General features: G+C 39.7%; 1 protein-coding gene across 3 annotated transcripts in view; it reads left to right on the forward strand.

Annotated features, from left to right (window-relative positions):
* Window positions 1-992: 992 nt before the first annotated feature.
* larp4b (La ribonucleoprotein 4B) overlaps window positions 993-24994 on the forward strand; it is a 51206-nt gene continuing 27204 nt past the window's right edge. For 2 of the 3 annotated variants that reach the window (XM_026148823.1, XM_026148824.1), the window contains exons 1-2: window positions 994-1595; window positions 10392-10525. In XM_026148823.1, the coding sequence (XP_026004608.1) occupies window positions 10445-10525 (81 nt within the window). In that variant the 5' untranslated portion in view covers window positions 994-1595; window positions 10392-10444. Of the gene's footprint in view, window positions 1596-10391; window positions 10526-24994 lie in introns of all 3 variants that reach the window. The other variant, XM_026148825.1, reaches the window with a different exon arrangement.

The following is a 24994-nucleotide window of genomic DNA, read 5'->3' on the forward strand; positions in this document are numbered from 1 at the left end:
TGTGTCAGGTGAACACACCTGTCATGACAGCAGAGTCCACATACCTTCTTTGATTTATACTGCATATATTATTAATTAATGCCATTTGAAGTACTCTTTCGCACAATCTGAGTCTGAATTTTATATTTTTTAACTTAGCTTCAGTTCTGTCTTCTTAATTTGTAATCACTGTTGTGTATATATAAAAATTCTTTGCACCACCTCAAACTATAAGATGTGTCTTTCTACCTATTATACAGAAATATAACACAATAAACCTATTTAACATGTAATGTAGCGTTAGTCTATTGATATGAGGTAAACAATATAAGCCACCTTTAAAATACTCTTACCTGAATAGAAAATCCTCATTTGTCTTGGACCTTCTTATATTTACGAAAGTCTGTCACAAACTGACTCACCCTCTTAGATCTTAGATATCGAACTTTGAGCTATCAGCTTTCACAGTTAAAGTCCCCAAACTGTGGAAGATTAAAATATTAGGGAAGCAAATGCTACAGATAATTTCAAGAACACGTTTTTATTTACTAGTCCTTTTACCAAATATTGAAATTAAGAATAGCAGTGCACAGCCATGCCTGTTGAGCTCAGCCACGTTTGGTAATCTAGCAGATAAAAACCATTTGCATGCCTTCCTGATTAGTATCAAAATTGTTTCTTATATATATATATATATATATATATATATATATATATATATATATATATATATATATATATATATATATTCCTTGATTATGTTTTGCTGATTTATTTTTACTTATGATTATTTGTGTGTATGTGTGTGTATTTCTGATAGGTTGCTTGTTTGATTAAAAGCCTGGTTTAAGATGTAAGTGGCCCCATTTTTAAATATGTGAATACGTTTGAAGCTATCTGATATTATTGGGCTTTATTAATTAAAATATTTATAATGAAGCTCTGGTCTTTGGTGGACACTTAAAAAAAGTTTTTCGGAGCCGCTGAGATGTCCGGTAAATCTGCGCTATAGACGATCTTTGCGCTGCACACGAAAAGGAAAGGAAACGCCGACTTCTCCATTCCAAACCCCCCTCTTCTCTCTCTCATCTTTAGCAGGAGCGAATGTTTGATCGATCGGAAGCTGGAAGACGAGTCACGTTTATTTCTCACTTTTTAGGCTTCCCCTGATTGTTTCTGGACTGGCCTCCCTCCCTCAGAGCCTGCTGTTGACCGTGAGGGATTTTGCTTCCAGACGCCAGTTTTCATCGACTGCACAAACTTGATAGGCAGGCAAGCTAGCTAGCTAGCCACCTAGCTAACTTGCTAACTAGCTTGCAGTGTTGTTAAGGGGGACCTCGTTTTCCTTTCTTTTCCCCCCCTTCCCCGTGTCAGTGTTGGAGTGTTTTTGTCATTGCGCTGTAACTGGCTGTGGGTGGGTCCCCTGACACCTGAAGACTGTTTGCTGGTGAAGTTTGAGCCGGTTGTTCGCAGCTAGCGTGCTCGATACAGCTTGCTAGCTCGCTAGCTAACACCCTGCGCATTTAGCCTGGAAGCCAGTTCGAGGCCTCAGTCCAGCACCACCTCCAGCAGCAGCTACCACAGTGTTTGCAGAGCCGTATAGTGAGAGTTGACAGGTGAGTAAGAAGCTGTTCTCTGTCATTAAGGGGAGAGGGGTGGTAAACACACGGTCAGGGGCAAGTTAGCTCTCTTGCTAACTAACTGATTCAAATCGGTTGGGGGTTGGGGAATCCGCGAATTCACGCCTGAGGTCGCCATCTTTCATTGGATGCTGCTGCAAAACCAGCTAACAAGACATGGCTGCTACTTTGCAGTCGGCTCAACTTTACTACACAGGCGTCGTGGCTACAGTAGCTGTGTTTTTTCTTTAGCCACGCTCAGGCCGCACTTCGTCCTCATCACGGCGCAATTATTAAAGGAGTGTCGCTGAGTTTGGCCCCTGGCATGTGAGCTGCAGTCACTGCCGGCTGTCAGCTGCTAAACGCGCCTGCATTGCGTCTCCACTGGAAGTTGTTATGTTTTTTGACTTGTCAAGTTGATCCAAACAAATGCTTCTCGAGTGTGTGTGGATGGACGGAGGTACACGCTGATTAGCAGCGTTTACAGACATCCAAGATGTCTTGCGACCATCCTCCACCAGCGGTAAGCAACCGACTATAAATACAGTCCTGTGGACCACCCTTGCATTTTTCACCGGTAGAGTTGAACCTCGGCCTTGTTTTAGAGCACCGGCTGGGGGTCATAAATCACCTGAAGTGATTGAGCAGGGTGGAAACACGACAGGGGAGGAGTGAGCAGAGCTTGTTTTGGTTCAGGCCCTGTCTAAACCTCATGATTGAGTCACTGCATCTGTAGAGGAAATGGGATGTGGTTTGATAAGGATCACTGTTTGTTGAAGGGTTGTATTGAGGGGTTAAAGTGGGGATTCGGGGGGCAGCCTCAGGTGTAGTGGTAGCGGGGTTTCTGGACTCACAATGGGCATTTTTTGTTATGAGAAAAGCGGTTGGTCTGCATCTAATTACTTAACAGACATCTCTTGTTTTCTGGTGTTTTTGTGGATTTGTTCACAAAATATGTACTCAAGGTTAAGTAAATTAACCCACCCTTTAAAAACATTGCTTATTAAAATGTTTATTATCAGTATTGTCGTTTTCCTTTGGAATAACTTTGAAATAAGTTGTTTAACATTGTCTGTATTGTGTGCTCTGAGGTCTGTACTAGGAAGCAGAATTTGGACTTGAGCAAGATAACTTCAGGTGTAACTCTGGGTCTTTGGGGTTATGTAGGTATTTTTGTTGTTAAGGCGATACATCGCTTGCTCCAGAGCAGCTTAAGTTCAAAATAAGAATGCTCAACAGGTACGAAATAACTATCAATTTATCAGTCAGCTCTTTAGAAAGTGGTGCTGCTGTGATTGCTCTGACCTCGGGCAGGAAGGATTGTTTCTACATGACTAAACATCTGCACATTTATTCTCTGAAAGAGTGACACAATGAATACACACAGGTGAGGTTTTTGTGTCTCTAAAAGTCCTTACTACAAATACCACTATAGCTGGTCTCCTCACTGCAGTTATAATAACAGCAAGATGAAAATAACTAGTGGCTAAAGGTGATAACTGCTGAACCACTAACCTCTAACCATGCAGTTCTTATGATAGATATAAGATTTGGAGCTTATTCTTATATTAAGTTGCTCATTCAGTGCAACCTCTACCATAGTAGAAGTTGCACTGAACAAAAATATTATTCTACTGCTGTTAGTCCTCTTTAACCATGGGAGACACAAGAAGAATATTTAAAGTACACAAAACATGGGTATGAATGAAAAGTTAATGCGCCCTCTCAATTTTGGGGGAAAAAGCAGAAAAGAGAAGCTGCTGCAGCAGGTAAACCAGAGTTCCACTCAAGTTCCACTGTAGACTGTAAAGGTGTTGTGTAGGTCGGATGTGGGTCCACCTCTGCAGTGCTGCCGCTGTCCTGTGGCTGTGCACCAGTGCAGATGCAGGGCTGAGCTCGATTAGACAGCTTTATCTCTCTGTGGCAGTATCATGTCTTAGAATTATGGGAATTGATTAATCTTACCCTGGACATACTCTAAAGTTCTCTTCTTCATTTGATGAGCATCACTCATAGAGACTTGAGGAACACATTTATTCCTGTTTAAAACTATTTTAAAACAATTTGTTTTGTTAGGAAATTTGAAAGTATGTGTCCACCAACCAAGCACCATCACCAGTACTGTTTTATTTTATTTTTTTAAAGGATGGTAAACCAGTATTTTTAAGTAGGGTTTAATTTACTGAAACTTAACTTTTTGTTTGTGAAATCCACAGAAACAACAGCAGCTAGCATAAATAGAAGTGACGTTATGATGTTATGGTGACCAATGCTGAGAGTATTCTGGCACTTTGAGGCGTCACATTAAGTAATTTCCTAATTCTAACCGTGGCTCTGGCCTTTCTGTGTGGAGTTTGCTTGTTATTCCTGTGTATGTGGGTCCTCTCCATGTTCCTCCCACAGTCCAAGGACTGCTTATGTTAAATGGTGATTGTAAATTGGCCGTGGATGTGAGGTAGATTAAATGTGGCCTTGTAGTCTAAAGCTCTTTGAGAGGGCAGCAAGAGTTGAAATTTGCTATAAATGTGTTTTCGCTACAGTTATATGCATACCAGTCGTGCTTATGCATAGGTGCGCATTAAAGGTCCACTCTATGCCAGCAAAAATCCTACACACTAACCAATATGAATCCTGTTTTTAATTTTTGGTCTTTATTTCTTCACAAACTGTTTATTTTATTTTATTGTTTAATGTTCAGGCTCCATCTGAAAGTAAAAAGTAAAAACCTGAAACTTTTTTGCACACATCAAACACCCCCCCCCCCCCCCCCCCCCCCACCCCCACCCCTTTCCATCTTTAATAATAGAGCTTTGACGTGGTCAGGCTGTATTATCTTCGTATTTTCTAAAATTATAATTTTATCTGAGTCGGTCAATTTTGCTCTCAGCACACTTATGATTGTGATTGGTCAGATGCTGCCAGTGTTAATTAGATTAAGTTGATTAAGTTGGCCTTTGTGTAATCAGTTGGCCTAATTGTTGATGTTTGGTGTAGTTAAGCCAGATAAAATAAAGAGATCTGGGCATTTTGTTATGCCTTTTGTAAGTACAGGTATAGTTGGAGTTAGAGTGGGATTGGCTGGGGGGGCTCTCTAAGTTCAGGTACAGTGAGGGTGAAATAAGCAAGAAAAGAATTTGTCTTGAGTTGTTTCTTTTTGAGCAGGCAGTTATGAGCCAGCCTGTGTGTTTATCCAAGTTAAATTTGACTTAATATTTATAAGCTGTTACTTTAAACCACAGTACTACACACTACCAGGTTAGGCTGCCTTATTGCTGTGTGATTAATGAAAATTACATTTCACTTACAGTTTTGGCTTCTCACAATTATCCATGTTAAATGTTTTGACAGACTGATAATATTTCAGTGACGACCTGTAGAGCGACCAAAGGGAAACGTCTCTGGTCTGGAGTTTATCCTGCATAAAGTAAATATCACACTTGGCTCACTCTCAGAGTGCAGGTGTTTTCTCTAAAAGGCAGTTTGTGTGTTGGTTGAAGGTGTTGTCTCAGGTTAAAATTACAACGCTGTGGGCATGAGATGTATTCCTGCTGGCTGCTTAAAGCTAAAAAATGTAATTGTTGCTGAATTGGAGAGAAATGAGCTTCTTTAATTATATTTTAAAATAAACTTCTGATTTTTTTTTTTTTAATCTGGATTTAATTTAATTTTAAAATGGTGTGGGTGTGGGGAGGTGTGAGTTCTCTTCTTAACTACTTGCCACAGGAGGGATTTATATGCTTTTGAAATAATGAGTAATTCAAATTGATGAGCAATTAGTGAGTTACTGTGCGTGATAGCAAAAACAGAATTAAGAAAAACTCAACTTGGTTAATATTTAGATGACATTTGATGAACAACAGCTCCCAGCGCAGGACGCAAAATCGTCATCTTTACTGTTTTTGAGAGCAGCACAGTTCACACAGTCTATTTTAGGACAAAAGCTGTCCAACCTTTCTGTGTATTTACTCTTACACAAACAAGGCAGAACATGTTAAATGTTTTAGCTGAATCAATTGGACTGATGCTTTACCTCAGTAACATTAGTATTACCAGTGTGAGGTTCCTGAAGTAGTTTAAAATAGTTTACATTAATGTCACAACAACTGTCATTTTCACAAGTTCTCCGTTTCCTCTGAGTGGTTCTTTCAGTTGATTCATATTTACATTTGTGGCTAGTGATCCAAGTTTGCATGCTTTCAGCTTCATGGTGTGCGATAGTTTCTGACCAGAGTGAAAAGGTTGTTCTCACTACTCTAACACAAGCATTGCCCAACCTTTGGGCTAAACGAAGAGTATTTTAGCTGATATCACAGCCTGGTAGCTATGTCATTTGTTGTGCTATGGGTCAGCTTATATATCAAGTAGATGTAGATCTAACAGGTTCATAATATGATTTCAAGTTTCTGCACAAAAGTATTGAATTTAAAATTTGTTTATAAATTTGGCGGCCAGCATTCATGAAAACGACACAGTCCGGATCAAACGATGACTATTTTTGCTCCAGCAGGAAGCATTTGGTCCTCCACAAAAGCAAAGTCTGATCAGCTCGAGTCAGGATGATTAAAGGAGAGCTTTAGCTCGGTAAGATCTCTCTAGAGGAAGTAAAACTACTGAGGTTTCTGTAAGTGAACCTGTGGAAGGATTATTAGTGTTTGCCTTCAGCTTCTTTTATCTCCAGAGTGCTCACAGGCTTTCACATGGTCTGCTTTCAGCTCTGTGCCGCTTGCCTCGTAGGTGCAGTGCAGAACATCAGTTCAGCGTTGCCTGTTGCAGTCTTCGCCCCCATCTGTACCCCAAAAGCTTCCTGCAATTCATGTAACATGGGCTCTGCCAACAAAAATGGCTGTTAGGGTGTTTTAGGGACAGACTAACACCATTTTTCTTTTCTTTTTTTTTTTTCCTTCCTTAAGCTGTTTACCAAATAAGCTCTTACGGTGTCTGTAGTTTTAAATCTGCAGAAACCGTTTCAGACCACGACCCTTTCTGGAAGAGCTCTCTGAGGTGAGCGTGGTTCAGCCTCAATTGGAACAGGCAGTTGACCGAAGGGCAGCTGACATAGACAAGAATGAGACTTTCTGGCTTTAATCACAGCACCAGGGTTTTTTTTTTAATTTATTTATGTGCGTGGTGATTTTTATCAGAGGTAGAAGTTCAAATCAGAACGTCAGCATTAAAGAGCAGTAGTTCGGAAAAAAGGCTGCCAAGACTTTGTTGTGTCAGTATGTCAGTCCTTTAAATGTGTGACAGCAGAAACAGAAAAATACATCACAGAGAATTTGGTACTGAAGCACACAAGGTGACATGAAAACCCAGAACCCCCACACCCAATCGTTGGGTACTGGCTTCCTATTTAGTCCAAAAATAATAAAATAATAGATTTTGCATGACTTGTCAGCTAGTTACACACTCGGGTTGTGTGCAGGTTTCAGTTGTCAAACCGTTTTTACAATGTTAGGTGCAAAGTTTATCACGCAAACAGATGCTTCAATTATTGATGTGAGTTGATGGAGGCTTGTGCTATGCCCCATTCATCACAGCAGCAGTGACACTGTGTCATTATGTGGATCAAAGGTCACCGGCTTTACAGCCACACCATTCTTTTTCTGCTTTGTATGCGAACACAGCGAGGGCCCGTGTCAGGGACAGGCGCCCGATTGTTGGGCGGATTATCACCGCTTTACAAGCAGGACAGAAAAGAAGGTGTTTCCAGTGGTGTTTTGTTTTGTCCCCCCCGTTACACTGAGGTCAAATGTTGTGGAAGTGATCATCCAATCGGGCCTTGGGGATGACAGAGTGATGTCGAGAACTTGACCTACAAAACCTCATGACGTTTGACTCGTGTATAAACAGAAAGCAAAAAGTGCAGCTAAGCGTCCTTTTTACGTGGAAAAGAATTCAGGGAGGCAGGGCTTGATGATGTAAGTGTTTTGCTCGCATTTGTGGCTAAAAATAGATGCACGAGGACAATAAAAAGTATTTAGGAGTGTATGTTCAAATATTTAGCCAGAAGGATGGAGCGTTGTAGCACTGACAGGGGCAGTTGTTAAAGCCCATAAGAGTCCTTCATTAGACCGCCTGAAGAAAAGTGACATTTTTGGCTTTAAGGAAAAGCTGTTTGTTTAGTCTGCTGCGAGCTGTAAATTTGGTAAACTTCAGGTTTATAGAAGCTATCCAATCTCTCTAGCAGACTTACCTGCTATTACAGTTATTTTAAAGCTTTAATAACAAATATTGTCTTACACATTTAGATTTTAAAAACATAGCGGCAAACTAAACGGACAGCTTTTATTTTGACTTATCTTTGTGCGTTTGCTTTATTGCTGTGTGAAACGAGAGAGCAGTGGATGAGAGTAGCTGAAAAGATTATTTTCTTCACGTTTGTTGAGCAGTCGGTCCAGAAAAGACTGTCACAATCACGGCAGGTAATAATCTAACCAATGACGAGTGCTGCTCCTGTTAACTGAAGAAAAACATTTTTGTTTTAATGCGCCTGCTTTCACCGCCTCAGAGAAATGAGGCTGAAGATCAACCAGAAATTACACACATGATCTGTGTCAGTCTTATTGTTGGTTTATTATCAACCTTTCTGTTGAGACAGCAGATTACAACATTAGCATTAATCATTTTTAATCACTCACATGCTGCTAACTGATACAGACTGCAGTTTTTAGCCACATGTGGAATATGATGATCATTGCCACCTTCTACGATACAGTCTTATCAGAATACTTCACTCATGATATGACAATTTAAATTTTTAAAAATATTTTGCGATGAGTATTGCAATAACACATACTCTAGTTTTTCACATTTTGTCAGCTGCATTCTTTCAACACATTTGAAAAAACCCCCGATCACATTCTTTTAACTAATTTTTTTCAGTGATGTCCTCAAAGTTTAACTTAGCCAGTATCTGTTTTATCCTATAAGATAAAGTTATCACACTTAAGCTGTTTTCTTTTCTTTCTTCTTCTTTTTTTTTTTTTTTTTTTTTTTGCTGCAAAAATTCGACTGTCACGACAACCTGCCATAAATGCTGCCAGACAAAGTCTGTGTGCTCTGTCTGCTATTGAATGGGGTCAAGTAGGCAATTAACTGTGATAAACCATTGACAAGCACATATCTGCTGCTCTCTACATAGACAGAAATTCACATTTAATTAATACATTTCCACTCTGCAACCTTGCTGTTCTATAGGCATATAAACCAGAATACAACTAGCTGGCAGCCTGTTGTGTTGAGTCCCCTCGAATCCTGGTCATTGACAAAGACTCATTTAGACTCATGGCAACTTGTTGGCAATCTGTCTCATTTATGAATTAGCAATTATTTGAAAGCTTCCAACAATTTTTCTGAGTTACTGCAGTCTGTCAAAGTTGCAACTTTGACAGTTTGTTGGTATTAAGATTGCCTCCTATCTGGAAATCTGTGCAATCGCCCTGCCATCATAAGTGGTCATGAGAGTGCAACAGCATCAAGCTCTGGGCAAACATTTTGTTACCACGAGTCTTAATCTGTTGCAGAATGTGAAAAAATTCAATACAATGATTTCTTTCTTTCTTTGTTTCTTTATTTGATTGGCCCAGATTATTGTGTTTCATTACAATACAGATTTTTGGTGTCTCTGTATAGATACAATACCACCATAACAAAATATTGCAATGCTACTATGTATCTTTTTAAAAAAAATACCCCTAATAAAAATTGTCAAAAGAGGTTAAAAGTTCACTTTTTTTGTGTGCCCCACAAGCAGCAAATGTATCAGGTGTTAAAGATAGAAAACTGTTTACTTTCTATGGATGCACCTGTTGTTTTCAACATAACTGCATGATTGTTCTATGCTGGGATGCACCATCACACACGTACATTTTTTTTTTTTTTTTTAAATTTTATTTTTAAAAGTGAGAAAAAACCATAATGTTAAAATTCAGTCCTACAAGCATGAGTGCTGGTAAACCCATAAAAGCACGAGATAAACATCAGCACTGTCATCAGTAAATGTCAGTATCCACAGGCAGCAGGAAATGGAAAATCCTTTATTGAATGGGAATATAAAATACAAAATTTGACCTTGACAAATGCAACCGTTCAATAAAAACAACAGCACAAAAGAACAATTACACATTTTATTTAAATAACTGGCTAAATATTAAAGCCTGCATCGTTTAATGCAAAAATGGCCAAAACATGGCCAAACTGTCGACTAAACAAACAGCTGCTAAATATGAATCAAAGCCACGTTGTGTAATCGAGGCCTATAAAGTAGATGGGTCTAATTCGCCGGTTGTTTCTGTTATGAGTTTCAGAGCTTTTTGTGTTACTGTATTTGTATTATTGCTAATTGATAGCTTTTCTTGTACATTGGTGTGACATACTTTCAATGTGTCAGAACAAGCTGACGTTTGATTTTTCACATTTTGTCATCACGACTGTCTGAAGTGTCTGAAATTAGAATAGTGGCCTCCGTACATGTCATTAAGCACAGATTGAAATGGTTTGAACAACAGCATATTGTCAGTTTTGCCATTACAATTTTAAGAGAAACAGCAACGTGTTGGTAGTTTAAATTAGTGTAAATTAAGTCTGTGTGAGGAAAATATCCACACATGCACTGATTGTTATTCTGTCCATATACAAGCATTAAAAACAATTTGTGTGAAAAATCAGATTTAATAACGCAACTGTCAGACACTACCTCCTGACTCCTTTGTCTTACACATGTACCAGCTGATGATACGCTGATAAACATCCGTTGTTGACTCAGACTTGTTTGTCCCTTCTGCCCCCCTGTAGCTTACTTGGTGACACAGAGACTTCTCCCTGAGGAGCCAAGAAGCAGACGGCTCATGACTTCTGACCAGGACACGAAAGTTGTAGCTGAACCACAGGTGCAGCAAGTACAAGAGGCAAAAGAGAACTCTCATTTGGTGAGTGTAACGCGCAAACACTCGTGTTTTTCAGTTGAGCTTTACACCACTGTGCTGTTTTTACTGGAGCCACCTGCTCGGTTTGTTGTAGTTCAATACTGTTCCAGCATGTGTTGAGCTTGTATGCAAACACAGTCATTCAGGGAGTTGTAGCTGCACTTAAACTGAACAAAAAAGGTTGGAACTGATCCTGTTTTTGGTCTGGATACCCTTTAGCTGAAGAGCCAGGCATATTTCTTTGGATCTTTGGCCCTACAAAGGCGTGATTGCTGACTTTCAGCAGTCACTATTGTTGAGCGCAGAAATTTACATGCAAATGTAAGCAAACTTGGATCAGTTCTTGGCAGCAACTTGAGCAGCGCTGTAGACGGTGACTACAATGAAAGATTTTTAAAAACAAGAAAGAAACTGAGGTGGAGCTTAGAGTAGAAGGAGAAGGAGGGGTACACAGTAACACGCTGACCTGGCCCGTGTTCCTGTTCCTCTAAGTCAATAAAGTTGTTACACGAATGAACCGTACAGAAACAATTTGGTTTATGTTGTTTCCAGTTCATTAAAATAATCCATTTGACTGATGGAAAACATGGCGCACAGTTTTTGGTTGCATCAGGGACATTTTCACACTGGTTTTCAGACAAAGTTTGATGTCTGTGTTAAGGATACACAGCAGCTTTTCATTAATATTCAACAAAAATGTCTTAACGAGGGCACAGTACTAAAGCAAATACATTAGGGCTGTAAATGCATATTCTTCGTGTGATTATATATTTGAGTGAGTCTTTGTAAAACAGATGTTTAAATGTGAAAATAATAGATTGTGGGGTAAACATAGATTTGAGCAGAGCCTTACCAGCTGGAGAGAGAAATTATTTTGTCCTTTAAACAGTGTCATAAGTCATAAAACTTTTTTACATTTATTTATTAAGTTTTTTGTTCTATTAACTCTTTTATGCTGATTTTTATGTGTAAATAACAGTTAATTACTGCATGAACAAGCCTAATGATTGGACCCTTACATCTGATCTACAAACTGGCTCAGACCTGGAAATCACAATAGTTTGATTCTGTGTGGAGGTTTTGGATTCAATAATGGAGCCTGTACAGCTTTGACAGCATTTAATTAATAAAATTATTTTTGATGATGTAAGATCACTTTTCTTCAGGCCATATTTATCTTTTTTTGTAGCTTTTATTTTATTTGCCTTGTTTATCCATGTAAAGCACCTACACAAATGCTGAAATTAAAAATTAGCCAAAAACAAACACACAAAATCAAGTTCATGTACATTTGAACAGTCCCAGGCCAGTGCAAGTCTGCCTCTAAGCAATTTATTCAAAATCCTTTATTTTAAGTCCTTTCTTTACTTTGTATGACAACCCTTTGTCCCAGTCTTGGAGAAAGTTTTTTTTTTTTTTTTTCCTGTCTGAGCTTTCACATCAACAGAATCTCCTCAACAGCAAACACCTCATTCTGTAGCTTGGTGTTTCAATCCTTAGTCAGTGTTTGGTGATAATTTTCTTTGCTGGTGTCAGATATGTCCTTACGATATACGTCCCTTATATGACAACTCAAGTATAGGATCTGAAATGATCTTGGAATCATATATTTCAGAGTCTTTCACCAAGCTTACCTAAAGCTGAATAAATCCCAGTTTTATTTTCCCAAATGTGAGTGTGGTTTGGTTCCATATGACCACATTTTCATAATTTCCAGCATGGCTGTTTAGTGTTTGTCTGTTTGCTTGTAATTTGGAGCATTAAAGTTAACAATCTGGTTCTTCCAACTAAATTCCCTCAATTTCAGTGATTGTGTTGTTGATGTGGTATCAGATCTCTTCTGGGATTTCTTCATCCAGCTCCCGTTTGAATTTATTTTTCATATATAAGGTTATAATGTATGTCAGATGACAGACACTAGTGTGGGAACTGTTTCTTGGTAAGATGTTCCAAGTGTCTTTATAGCAGGATGCATTTTAGCCTAATTTATCTTTATGCCATTTATGTTGTAATCCCATATCATGGTTTTGTACACAAAGCCATGTTTATAATTTTTAATTGTAGGATTTTATATGTGATGTCCAGATCACAATCCTTATAGTTTGTGTTGGAATAAGTGAAAAACCTCTGCATTGCCGCAGACAGCCTGTAATAGTTTCTATGCCCTTAGAAACCAATGACATCATAATAGATTTTACCTGAATATAAATACTATACAATCTGTATTTTATATTAAAGTGCTGCCGTGCACTACTTTAGAGTTGTTCTATAATGGGCGTAGCAGTAAAGATACTCTAAAGGTCAGTATTCATGTCGCATTTTCATAATGTCACATGAGTTGTCACAGTGAATTATCTTTTGTGGGGATGGCTTTGGGGCTGTACCATAACATAAATTCTCAAAGTATCGAAATCTAAAAAACAAAAACCTCTTTTTCATATGTAACAATGGAAATAAATATAATTTAATTTTAAATCTTGGAATATTCAGTTTTTATTTCTGGACTTTGGATTACCTGTCACATTTATTTATCTCTATGGATGTATTTCATGGTAAATCAGCCAGAGAAAGTTTAAGTTTCTCCAGCAACAGCCTGCCTACATTAAACTACATTGGGGGGGTGGGGTGTGGTGTATCTCAAACCAGCCAAAATGGCATCATAGCTGCCACAGCCTGCTTTCCACTGCAGCTGATTTCCCACACTGATTGCATATAATAGATGACTGTTCAATAAAGAATCGGGAGGCAAAGAAAAAGGCAACTCTTGTAACTAAATAACCATGACCTGTTTTTGTTTCTCACTTTTCATGGGCCTGTAGCAGTCCTATTGATCATAGCTGTGACATTTTATTTCTCGTTGAAGCGTGAAGGCCAGACACATCAAAGTTTGAGTCCTGTCTTTAGGTAACATGTTATTTTTTTTTTAGTAAAATGACTGAGTGGGTCTGACTACACTGTTTTTCTATGACAGATGCTTTGAAATGTTCTAATGTAATAATCATGGTTTTCATTTTTACACAAAAGGGTTAGAAAACTAATTTAAAAGTCCTCATCGGTTTAAAACTCGGGATTGAGTCTTAAGTGGCTTTCCTGCTTAATATTTGTAAGTTAAAAAATAACACAGTATAAACAGATGTGGTTTCTTCTTTTTAAACACAGAGAAATATCTCAAGTTCTCTACACGTTGTATACTAAAGATGAATCACACCGATCACTCAGTTTCGTTCTGTGGTCTGCACTGACTGAGCCGGTGCAACGTGTGAAGTGTCATTAACGTACATCTGGGTGTGTCTGAAATTGCAGAAGGTCACCGTGGGTGTCAAGCAGACATTTCCATTATCCGAGTTCAAGTCAAGCATAATCTTTGTTTGCCTCACAAAGATTATGCTTCCCATTAGTACTGTTTTGGAAAATCTTCCGAGGGAGGTGGCACCAGGATTTGTGGCCTCTTAAAGCCTTCCATCATACAGAATAAACAGTTGCATCTTGTTGCAGTCATCGGTCGTTTTGCTCTTTTCACACGAGGTTAGGAAATGTAAATTAAACACACAGTTTAAAAATAACACATTAGCTCTCTGCTTGAATTTTTTCTCCCCCAGATCTCCCACAATATTGTCTATTGGGACAACCCTATGGCACACAATATTTGTGAACTAATAACTCCACGTTAATAAAATATACCGCTGAACAACCTGCTGGGTAATGTTAGTTCGCCTGGTAGCCTAAACAGTCTGTGCTAACAGCTGTGAAAGGCTCCATCCATCACAAGGTAGATGTGACAATGTAGAATGATATGGAGAGCAGAGATACTTTAAATCAGCCTCAATGCCCGGTGTCCTGCAGGTTTTAGATCTCACCCTGGATTAACACGCCTGAATCAAACGAGTAGTTCATTACCAGGCCTCTGGATAACTTCATGACATGTTGAGGAGGTAATTTAGTCATTTAAATCAGCTGTGTCGGATCAAGGACACATCTAAAACCTGCAGAACACCGGCCCTTGAGGCCTGGAGTCTCCCCCCCCCCACTCCTGCTATAAATCAACCTATAAGAGGTTTGTTTTTTTTTTGTTTTTTTGTTTTTTTAAATCCCGGGCAGGGCAGTTGCTCCACGCAGAGCATCTGGGGACCCGAGTGTTGTGCTACGAAGCAAGATCAGTGGGTTCATGAAGTATGTAGAGCTTCTCTAAAGGTGGACTTCACTCAATCATTATAGCAGCTAATGCTGAACACAACCAAGTCATGATTAGGGATGGGTATTGATAAGATTTTCACGATTCGGATTCCATTTTCGATTCTGTTTAACGATTCGATTCTTTATCGATTCTTTTTAAAAAAGGAGAACACTAAGGTCGATTAGCTTAGAACTTTGTTTTATATCTGCTCTTTGAACAAGAGAGAAATTTAGGAGTAACATGGCCTTACAAACCCAACAGTGAGATCTTAAAAGATCCAGCCTACGGCTCTTCAATGGGGTGTCACAGGGTCCCCAGGAAAAAAAAAAGTAAATGTAAAATAATAAAATGAATATTCTTCTGTGGCAATAACAAAGTATAACATCAATTATTCTGTAGCAATTACACAAGAATATCCAGTAATGTCCCTGCCTACAATTAAACACATTCACTTACCGAAAATCGGGGCATCTGCTGTGGCAAATGGGTTCAAGCCTTTTACCACAAACTTAGTCTCTGCTCTGTGACATTCGTCTATCCTGGCCTGAAAGGAGACGCTACCGGTAGACTGCAGCGAGAACTGCCAGCATCTGAGCCAGACTCTGTCTGTCTCTCTCATCATGGTCACCTAAATGCACAGTAATGGTTTTGTAATGAGGCAGATCGCGCTAAAAACACGACATTCATTTAAGGTCATCGCGGGTTTTGTGAGCAAATGCTTTTGCATATTCGTAGTGTTTCGTTTAAGGGAGAAAGCATCTACTTTGCAAGTATTGCAAGTTGCCCTGTTGTCATCCGTTCTCGCAAAGTATAACCAAACTTTTGAGCGTTTGAGCTTAGGCACCGTGTTTCCTGCCAGGTAAATGACGCTCCGCAACGTGGTGACGTCATTCGGGGCGACTGGAATCGATAAAGGAATCGTTTGCAAAAATGGCAAAAAATTCCAAGGAATTGAAACAGTGGGAACCGGTTCTCAACAAGAACCGGGTTTCAATACCCATCCCTAGTCACGATGAGTTTTTTTTTAAAGTCGCCTAACAGCAACATATCTTCTCAAGTCTTTATGCTTAAAGTGTAATATTGATTCTCAGCTCGGCAACCTGTTGAGCCAGACCTCACTAACACCTCTAGATGAAGGCCAGCACTAGAGCTGCAGCACTGCAAGCTGCATGTGTCACATCGTCCCTGGAATTTGCATGTAGCTAGGTGTTGATGTAGAAAATGTGTAAATGTTTTTATGCTTGGTCCTTGTCTGTTGCCCAGTATTAACACTTCATGAACTGCAGCTACGAGAACACAGGTTGGAAAGTAATTATTTTAATTTGTAGGTTTTCACTGAGAATAATTAATCAATAAACTTTATTTCACTTTGATTTGGTCTAAAACTGAAGTAGTTTTTCTTTGCTGCAAGAAAGACACATGCTGTCACCTTTTGCTGTTTATTTCAAAGCTTTTTAAAGATCACTTGTCTTACTGCTGACATCTTTGTTTGCAGTAGACCATGTTAAGCTTTTGTTTTTGTTTGTTTGTGGAAGTCGTGTTTGACCACCACCAAATTGATACAGTAAATAAACATCGGAAATCCAAAAAGGCTTATAAGGATCCATATTGACTTTTATATTGGTGTGTACGTAAACTGAATTGTGGAAAAACTGCGTCTCTTTTCATTATACTTCAACAGTACTTATGTTTGACAGTACTAATAGCCCACCAGCATGGTTATTTTCACCCTGAAATGCTGCCACTCTGCTCCTTATTTATATGCTAATTATTTTTCATTGAAAACCTTTGGACGTGCATTCAAAAAATACATTTCAAATTTAAACACAAAATGTAACTGGACCTAATATTTTTCCATTTCTGATCACTTAACATTGACTGTTCCACAAGCCTTTCGGATCAGGAAGTGAGAATGAAAGCATCCCAGATTTAAAGCCTGCTGCAAGGGAGAAATACTGCCAGAGCTAAAGTGGTTATTCCTGTGTGTCTTCCTTTTATCGGTGACTCTGCATATTAGCCCTCAATCTTGTCCCCAGAGATTCCTCAGTTCATCTGCACGACCTCTATGCTTTCGTAGGGAACTTCACAGCTCTGCAGGTTTGATTGACAGCAACACATGCGAGCCTGTTGGGGCTAAATGTGGTCACTGGGGTGGGATATTACAGCAGGCTCTGACCAAATACTGGTAAATTCTGGCTGTGACAGTAAATACGCCTTCTCTGTCGTCCACTTAACCAGCTGCTGCTTTTCTCAGGCCAGACGTGTCTGGTTAGACTGAAGGTGGGCGGTGAGGTGTAGTAGCTGTGAAAGCTAGATTTAAAAACATAAGTTTCCTATTCCTCCCCCGGTTGGGTCGAACTGTTTTCCTGAGAAGCGTTTGTGCCACTTTTCTGGTGTGGTGTCTGGCTCTCTTGGCTGGTGGTGCTACACGATTATTGGTTGTATTAGGGTTGGGCAGTGTGGTCCAAAAATAACATTTTAGTGCTTGTATCCTCAATGCAGGCAGAGATGTACAGTGGGGCAAAAAAGTATTTAGTCAGCCACCGATTGTGCAAGTTCCCCCACTTAAAATGATGACAGAGGTCAGTAATTTGCACCAGAGGTACACTTCAACTGTGAGAGACAGAATGTGAAAAAAAAAAAATCCATGAATTCACATGGTAGGATTTGTAAAGCATTTATTCGTAAATCAGGGTGGAAAATAAGTATTTGGTCACCTCAAATAAGAAAAATCTCTGGCTCTCACAGACCTGTAACGTCTTCTGTAAGAAGCTTTTCTGTCCCCCACTCGTTACCTGTATGAATGGCACCTGTTTGAACTCATCATCTGTATAAAAGACACCTGTCCACAGCCTCAAACAGTCAGACTCCAAATGCCGCCATGGCCAAGACCAAAGAGCTTTCGAAGGACACCAGGAAAAGTATTGTAGACCTGCACCAGACTGGGAAGAGTGAATCTACAATAGGCAAGCAGCTTGGTGTGAAAAAATCAACTGTGGGAGCAATCATCAGAAAATGGAAGACATACAAGACCACTGATAATCTCCCTCGATCTGGGGCTCCACGCAAGATCTCATCCCGTGGGGTCAAAATGATCATGAGAACGGTGAGCAAAGATCCCAGAACCACACGGGGGGACCTGGTGAATGACCTGCAGAGAGCTGGGACCAAAGTAACAAAGGTCACCATCAGTAACACACTACAACGGCAGGGAATCAAATCCCGCAGTGCCAGACGTGTTCCGCTGCTGAAGCCAGTGCATGTCCAGGCCCGTCTGAAGTTTGCCAGAGAGCACATGGATGATACAGCAGAGGATTGGGAGAATGTCATGTGGTCAGATGAAACCAAAGTAGAACTTTTTGGTATAAACTCAACTCGTCGTGTTTGGAGGAAGAAGAATACTGAGTTGCATCCCAAGAACACCATACCTACTGTGAAGCATGGGGGTGGAAACATCATGCTATGGGGCTGTTTTTCTGCCAAGGGGACAGGACGACTGATCCGTGTTAAGGACAGAATGAATGGGGCCATGTATCGTGAGATTTTGAGCCAAAACCTCCTTCCATCAGTGAGAACTTTGAAGATGAAACGAGGCTGGGTTTTCCAACATGACAATGATCCAAAACACACCGCCCGGGCAACAAAGGAGTGGCTCCGTAAGAAGCATTTGAAAGTCCTGGAGTGGCCTAGCCAGTCTCCAGACCTCAACCCCATAGAAAATCTGTGGCGGGAGTTGAAAGTCCGTGTTGCTCGGCGACAGCCCCAAAACACCACTGCTCTCGAGAAGATCTGCATGGAGGAATGGGCCAAAATACCAGCTACTGTGTGTGCAAACCTGGTAAAGACCTATAGTAAACGTTTGACCTCTGTTATTGCCAACAAAGGTTATGTTACAAAGCATTGAGTTGTATTTTTGTTATTGACCAAATACTTATTTTCCACCCTGATTTACGAATAAATTCTTTACAAATCCTACCATGTGGATTCATGGATTTTTTTTTTCACATTCTGTCTCTCACAGTTGAAGTGTACCTCTGGTGCAAATTACTGACCTCTGTCATCATTTTAGGTGGGGGAACTTGCACAATCAGTGGCTGACTAAATACTTTTTTGCCCCACTGTATATTGGTATTTATCATGAAAGCAACAAGTGAGATGTTGCAGCACTTTTTGATGAGGCGTTTTTCATTTAGTATAACAAATGGAGTTTCAGTTCAGTTCTATTTATACAGCACCAAATCACAATGGTAGTCACCTCAGGGCACTTTGTATTATAAGGTAAAGACCCAACAATAATTACACCAAGACCCGAACAATCAAGCGACTCCCTTTGAGCAAGCACGTGGCGACATTGGGGAGGAAACGCTCCCTTTTAGCAAAAAGAAACCTGCTGCAGAACCAGGCTCCAGGAGGAGCAGCCATCTGCTCCAGTTTGAGCTGGGTTCTCAATCAATGTTGGCCTACAACAATTATTAAAAAAGGATAATGATGATAAAAATGTTAATTGTGCTACATTTATTCATGCTATTTATTTTTGCTACTAACTTAACACCCAGATTTGTCAGTTACAATTTTGGCTTCCTACTATTATGAAAACAAAACCTGGAAAGTCTTGTGATCAGTCACACCTGTTTCCTTAAACACAAAGTGCTTTTTGAGGGCTTTTTTTTTTTTTTTTAATTATATCCAAGCGCTGCGGTTTGAAGCTGAGTGTTTCTAGTGTTTGTTCCTGGGCTTTAAGCCACTCCCCTGATATGAGTGTATCTCATGCTCGTTTGTGTTTTTAAAAGGGAAAACACATTCTTACACTCGCTGTTTCTTAATGGTAATTCTTACTGTAGCAGAAACTGGAATTTCCTCAGTGCAGTGAAGCATAGCTGCTGCTGGTACAGTGCAGGTGAAATATGGGGACTTGACCTGAGAACAAGCATTCACAGGGGTTGACTCCTCAGGTTGGGCTTCAGTCAACCTCCTCAAAAAGGAAAGAATGCACAACTGAGGAAATGGGCAGAAAGTGAGCGGATGGCCTTGAGGCGAAGAAAAGTCATTTTTCCCGTGTGCTCCAAAATTAGGAAATGGAAAGAGCCTGCTGGGTGTTTTTTTTTTTTTTTTTTTTTTTTTTTTTTTTTTTTTTTCCCCACTGTCATTTACAGATGCACACGATTAGAAAGTAGATTGGCAGTGAAAAGGAAAGAGCAAACTATCCTCATGGTTGGGTAGGTCTCAGGTGGGATTCGTTGTGGGAAAAGTGGTCAGAGAAGAAAAATACAGCTCTCAGTTAAATCCACACAGTTCAGCATATCAAGGTTACTGAGCAAAGAGAGAGCACCACATCATATAACGCACAAGAGCTGTAGTTTAGGCCAGGTTACTTTCACATTTATATAATGAGCATTTAAAAGGACCGTAGACTCTACATGACCCAGCTGCTACCAGCTAATTCAGTTTTGAACAAAGGTTTGAATCTAAAGCTTGTGAAACTGTTGAGCCCACAGGAAGTAAAACTTGATCGTCAACCAACATAAAAAAACAAAAGTGTTAACAGTTACTTCCTCAGAATTCAGATTGAACTGCGGGTTAGTCTGCACACTCATTTCTGTCAGATATGAATAAAATTCCGCAACAATTAATCATGCAGTTTGTATCTTTGTAATCTCAAAAAACACTTACTACTGGGCTATGCAGTTATATTAAGGCATGCTTTGTAAATACGATTAAATAATTAATTAAACGTGTTGATAATTCAGTAATGATTGACCCTGTGCACGAGAAAATGCTAACTTCCTGGTTTGAGACCGGATGTAGGGTTGTACATTTCCGGTAGCTTTACTTGGCGGTCAATCGCTACTGCGAAGATATACTCCAAAATCATGTCCAAAACTCGAAAACGGAAAGATCGCGTTAAGTTACAAAGAGCAGAAGGTGGGAACACTCACCACTGTTGTGTCATAAAAAATCTAATGATCAATTTTGACGTTTAAACAGTTTAGATCGATCAGTTGTTTACATCACTCAACACAAGCAGAACTGCATTACTGCAGCAGAAGACACATCATCCACATTCAGAAGCACATCTCTGTATAGTGACTGGTCTTATGATTTAAACAGGCAAATGTTCAGCATTCAAACTACAGGTGAACAATAGTCAAACCAGATGTTTCCCCCATAATGTCGAGATCAGCTAGTCAAGTACACACCTACACAGCATGTTAACAAACCGTGAAAAAAGCCACACAAAAAATGAATGATTGCTGGTAAGGGTTTCTATACATTGGTATTTACGAAGGGTATGTTGTGACTTACCTTCAAAATTACAGCGGTCCCTCGCTAATAATGCGGTTCACCTTTCACCTCACTGTTTCGCAGATTTTTTTTAGTGCAAGTTTGCATGCTTATTTATTTTTTTTTTTAAACGTCACATTGTGTCCTGTGCCCTGATCGCTGCAGACGATCTCCTCCGTGACGTCTCTCCTGTACAGTACAGAATCGCTGCATCGATCGATAGCAGTGTGACTCTGAAGTGCAGTACTGTATGTCCACGATGTCCACCAAACGTTTTGCACCGTCAAAAAATAAAATCGGCTACTTGATTTCACCTATCGCTGGTTATTTTTAGAACCTAACACCCGAGGGACAGCTGAGAAATATAACATTTGAATCCCTTTTCTCTTTTGCTTTGAGGCGCAGGGAAAAAATATCAACCAGTCGATGAAAATCATTTACAGATATATTGGGTAAATGCCCAAGACATCTATAGAAATGTAAATCGCCGCTTGATTCATTCATTTGCTTAACTTGTTTTGGACCGTAAACAAGGCGCTAATAGGACACCGGAAACAAAACTCCCCACAGGAGTTTCCACACCGGAAGTAGCATATGCTACCGTGCACATAGTCTATTCATTTAAATATAAATTGATTTTACTTGAAACTTGTTTCTCTAATTATTTCATGGTTGCGGTGCTACATTGCATCTTGAATTTGTTTTACTTGTCAATCTAATCCATTAAATTCAGGGACGGGTCTAAGAACCATGTAGTCTAAAAAAATGCTTTGGTTTGAAGTTAGCTTTGGCTCACAACTTGGTCAGAGATCTCAACAAATGCTGGTGTGCTTTTGCAAATGAACTTATTGGCAACGGTACCATTTTAAAACTGGACTTAGATTTTAGGGTGCTTGACATTCATTCTGGGATACCTGGCTGCCCCACATTAGCCTCAACTTGCTGTGCAGGGAAACTGCTCATCTTGGGGTCCTGTGGATGGATGAATATTTGGTATTTTAAGTAATTATGCGTTTAATTGTGTATTAATTTTATTTCCATTTTAATTCACACATTATTTTCTGTATTTATTTAATTTTGGCACTCCTATCACTCCATACGGTAAGTTTAAAATTGTAACAGTAAAACACCAAATTGTAAATATAATTGTAGTAAAATAGCACTCAGTTTTATGGATAATAATGTGCAAGCCATTTGGTGCTACCAGAATTGTGTTGTTCCTTATTCACACGCATGCGTTCACACAGAGACGGAGTGATACACCATATGCTTTGCACATATGTGTCAGAAACAGACCAGAAATTGAGCGTGACCCATTTTTAGCTGTGCATGTTAAATCAAATCAATTATGGACACAAGCTGGAAAGAAAGTGAGCCTGACGGGAATCTTCACAAATTTTTTGTATTTTATTTTATTTTTTTTAGTGGGTCATACGGCAGAGAGAAGCTGCAGTTTCACTGCATATGCAGGTATGAAAATGCTCTGTGTATGAATGCAGATGTAATCAAAACTGTGGGGACAGAAATGCAGACTAGTTTTTAAGGAGTTGTCCAGCTTTGGAAACCGAAGGGGATGTACTCAAAAAGTGTAAATGTAGTTTAGCAACTGGGTAGCCATATCAAAAGATTTCAGATCCTCATTCTTAAATCTGTTGCCAAAGCAGGGAAATGCCACCAATACACAGACACCACACCACTGCTTTTCTCACCACTGTCCAGCCTCGTCAACAAATCTCTTAGATCAGTCTTTTACGACTTGGCTTGCCTTTGAGTTATCGTCTTAAAGAACCACGGTTCTTATACAAATGTGACTAATAATATAATGCTGTTAGTTTTGTTTTCCTCTGGAAGAAGGTTGCAGCGTTAAAGTGAGAAGAGCTAAATGGCTCGTTTCTGAGAGAACTTAAACTTAAATAAATAGAACTTAAAGGCAAAGAATAAGCTTGCATTAGATGAGAAGTTCAGAAACTTGCTGTAATAAGCACAATTGCCATTTCTTCTAAAGAAATGTTTTAATTCTAACTGAGCCACAGTTTGCTGACTTCTGGTTAAAAGTTACCTCAGCAACCCCCAACACTCGAACCAAGCACAGTAGAAGGTAAAATATGTTTAGTTATTAAGCATAGATTTAAATAAAAAAAAAAATATTAGCATAATTAAGGTAAAATATCTAAAAATCAAGAAAGCTAAATAAACAAAATAAGGTATCTTTATAAAAACGGCACAGCAAATATCAGATGATGTTACAGTAAAGTGTAGTGACGATACAAATAAACTGTTAGGGATCATACAAAGCTCCTCTAGTCTAAGAATAAACATAGCATCAGTTAAGTTTAAGCCAGTATCAAGCAGCCCACGTGGACTTATTTTGTAATTTTGACTGTAAAACTACAAAATGCAGTTGACCCTGGTATTCGCAGGGGTTAGGAACCACAACCGCCCGCAAAGAACTGAGAACTGCAAATAATTGAGACGTGGAAAACTTCTTGGCACTACCACAGAAGCTAACATCCACAGTCTTCCTTATCTTCACCTCCTCCTCCTTGATGTACTGGGCGGTACTCTGTTCAACATGAAGGAAAATGAATGGCACTCCTATATTGGCTGCTTTGCAAACACCAGCCAATAGCGTGTCAAATCCAAAAATCTGTGAATAGGCGAATTTTCCCCAAATAATTTGGAGTTACTTTCCACAGAAAAATCTGCGAATACTGAACTGCGTATAGATGGAGGTCGACTGCAGTCATCTTTCTGGAACCATTTGAATAAAAAGCACACACTGTAAAATCTAGGTTCCCCCGTCTGGTGTTCACACAGTACCTTATGAATGCTTTGTGCTACCATGATACACAGAATATCCCTGTAAAGGGCATCTTCTCGTCTTTCCCAAACTGTTTACATTTTGCCTTTAGAACAAGTGGTAAAGGAGTTTAGAAGGCTTATAAAATGGTCCTGCTGCCAGACCGATGGTTTCAAAGAAAAATAAAGAAAGGTTAAACTGTTCAAATTTGTCTAAATAATGACCTGGGGGGAAAACAACTAATCTGTAGTTGCTAAATTAGTCTAATATTGTAGAAAATGCTGTTAAGGATGATGCATGTTGTAGTATTTGTGATGTGCTCATCTGGCCCATCTGGTCTCCCCAGATCTGTCTGTCAGAGAGGAAAGAGGAGCCTCCGGTCTGCAGACAGACAGATTAGTCCAAATTGAGCTGTTTTTGTTTTCCCTCCCTAAGGACTCTGGTTTGTCTGCTCTGTCTCTCTGTCTGCCTGCCTGCTGGGAGCCCACCTCCATCAAGGAGGGAGAGCAATAAACCCGGTGCTACGTCGGCTGCCCTCCAATGACACTGACTATAACTCATCTCTGTCCACGGTTCGTGATGAATCACATTCTCCTGTTTCCTCCAAAAATACACCCTCAATCAGAAAGGCTGCTAACCTTTCCTTCCTCTGTGAGAGAGGGGAACATTTTAAAATTTTGAAAGGTCAAGCGATGCCCTGGACGTACACGTCCATTGATGTCAGCAGCAGTTTCTATGGCAGCCGCTCGGACAGGAGTGGGAGTTTTACATTGGAGGAAGGATGGATTATTAGCATAGGCGGGGATTTGTCTCTGTCTGGCCAGGCACATCGTGAATGATCTCGTAGTGCCATGTTTGTGAAATACGACTGAGGAACAACATCTCTTGCTGCTCACTTCTTAATCTTGTTGTGTTTTTGTTTCTCTTCCTCCTCCCTTTACTATGTTCAAAAAGAAACCAGTTTGCCCAGCCCTTTATTTTGCAACTTAGCTTGTTAGCAGAATAATATATTAAAGCCAAGGCTCTGGAGGTCTGAATTTGAGTGATGCCTCAGGGTTGATTTAACATGTGGCAGACCGGAGCAGGCATTTCATTTGAGCGCAGGTGTGCGACTCAACGCTGCCTGCACAGCTCCAGCGTTTTGTTTTTTTTTTCCTGGGGAATGACTCAGTGCAACGGCGACAAAACAAAAGCAGAGACGGGTGCTTAACGGGAG

The sequence above is a fragment of the Astatotilapia calliptera genome, chromosome 18, assembly GCF_900246225.1.
Source record: "Astatotilapia calliptera chromosome 18, fAstCal1.2, whole genome shotgun sequence".
Classification (NCBI taxonomy): domain Eukaryota; kingdom Metazoa; phylum Chordata; class Actinopteri; order Cichliformes; family Cichlidae; genus Astatotilapia; species Astatotilapia calliptera.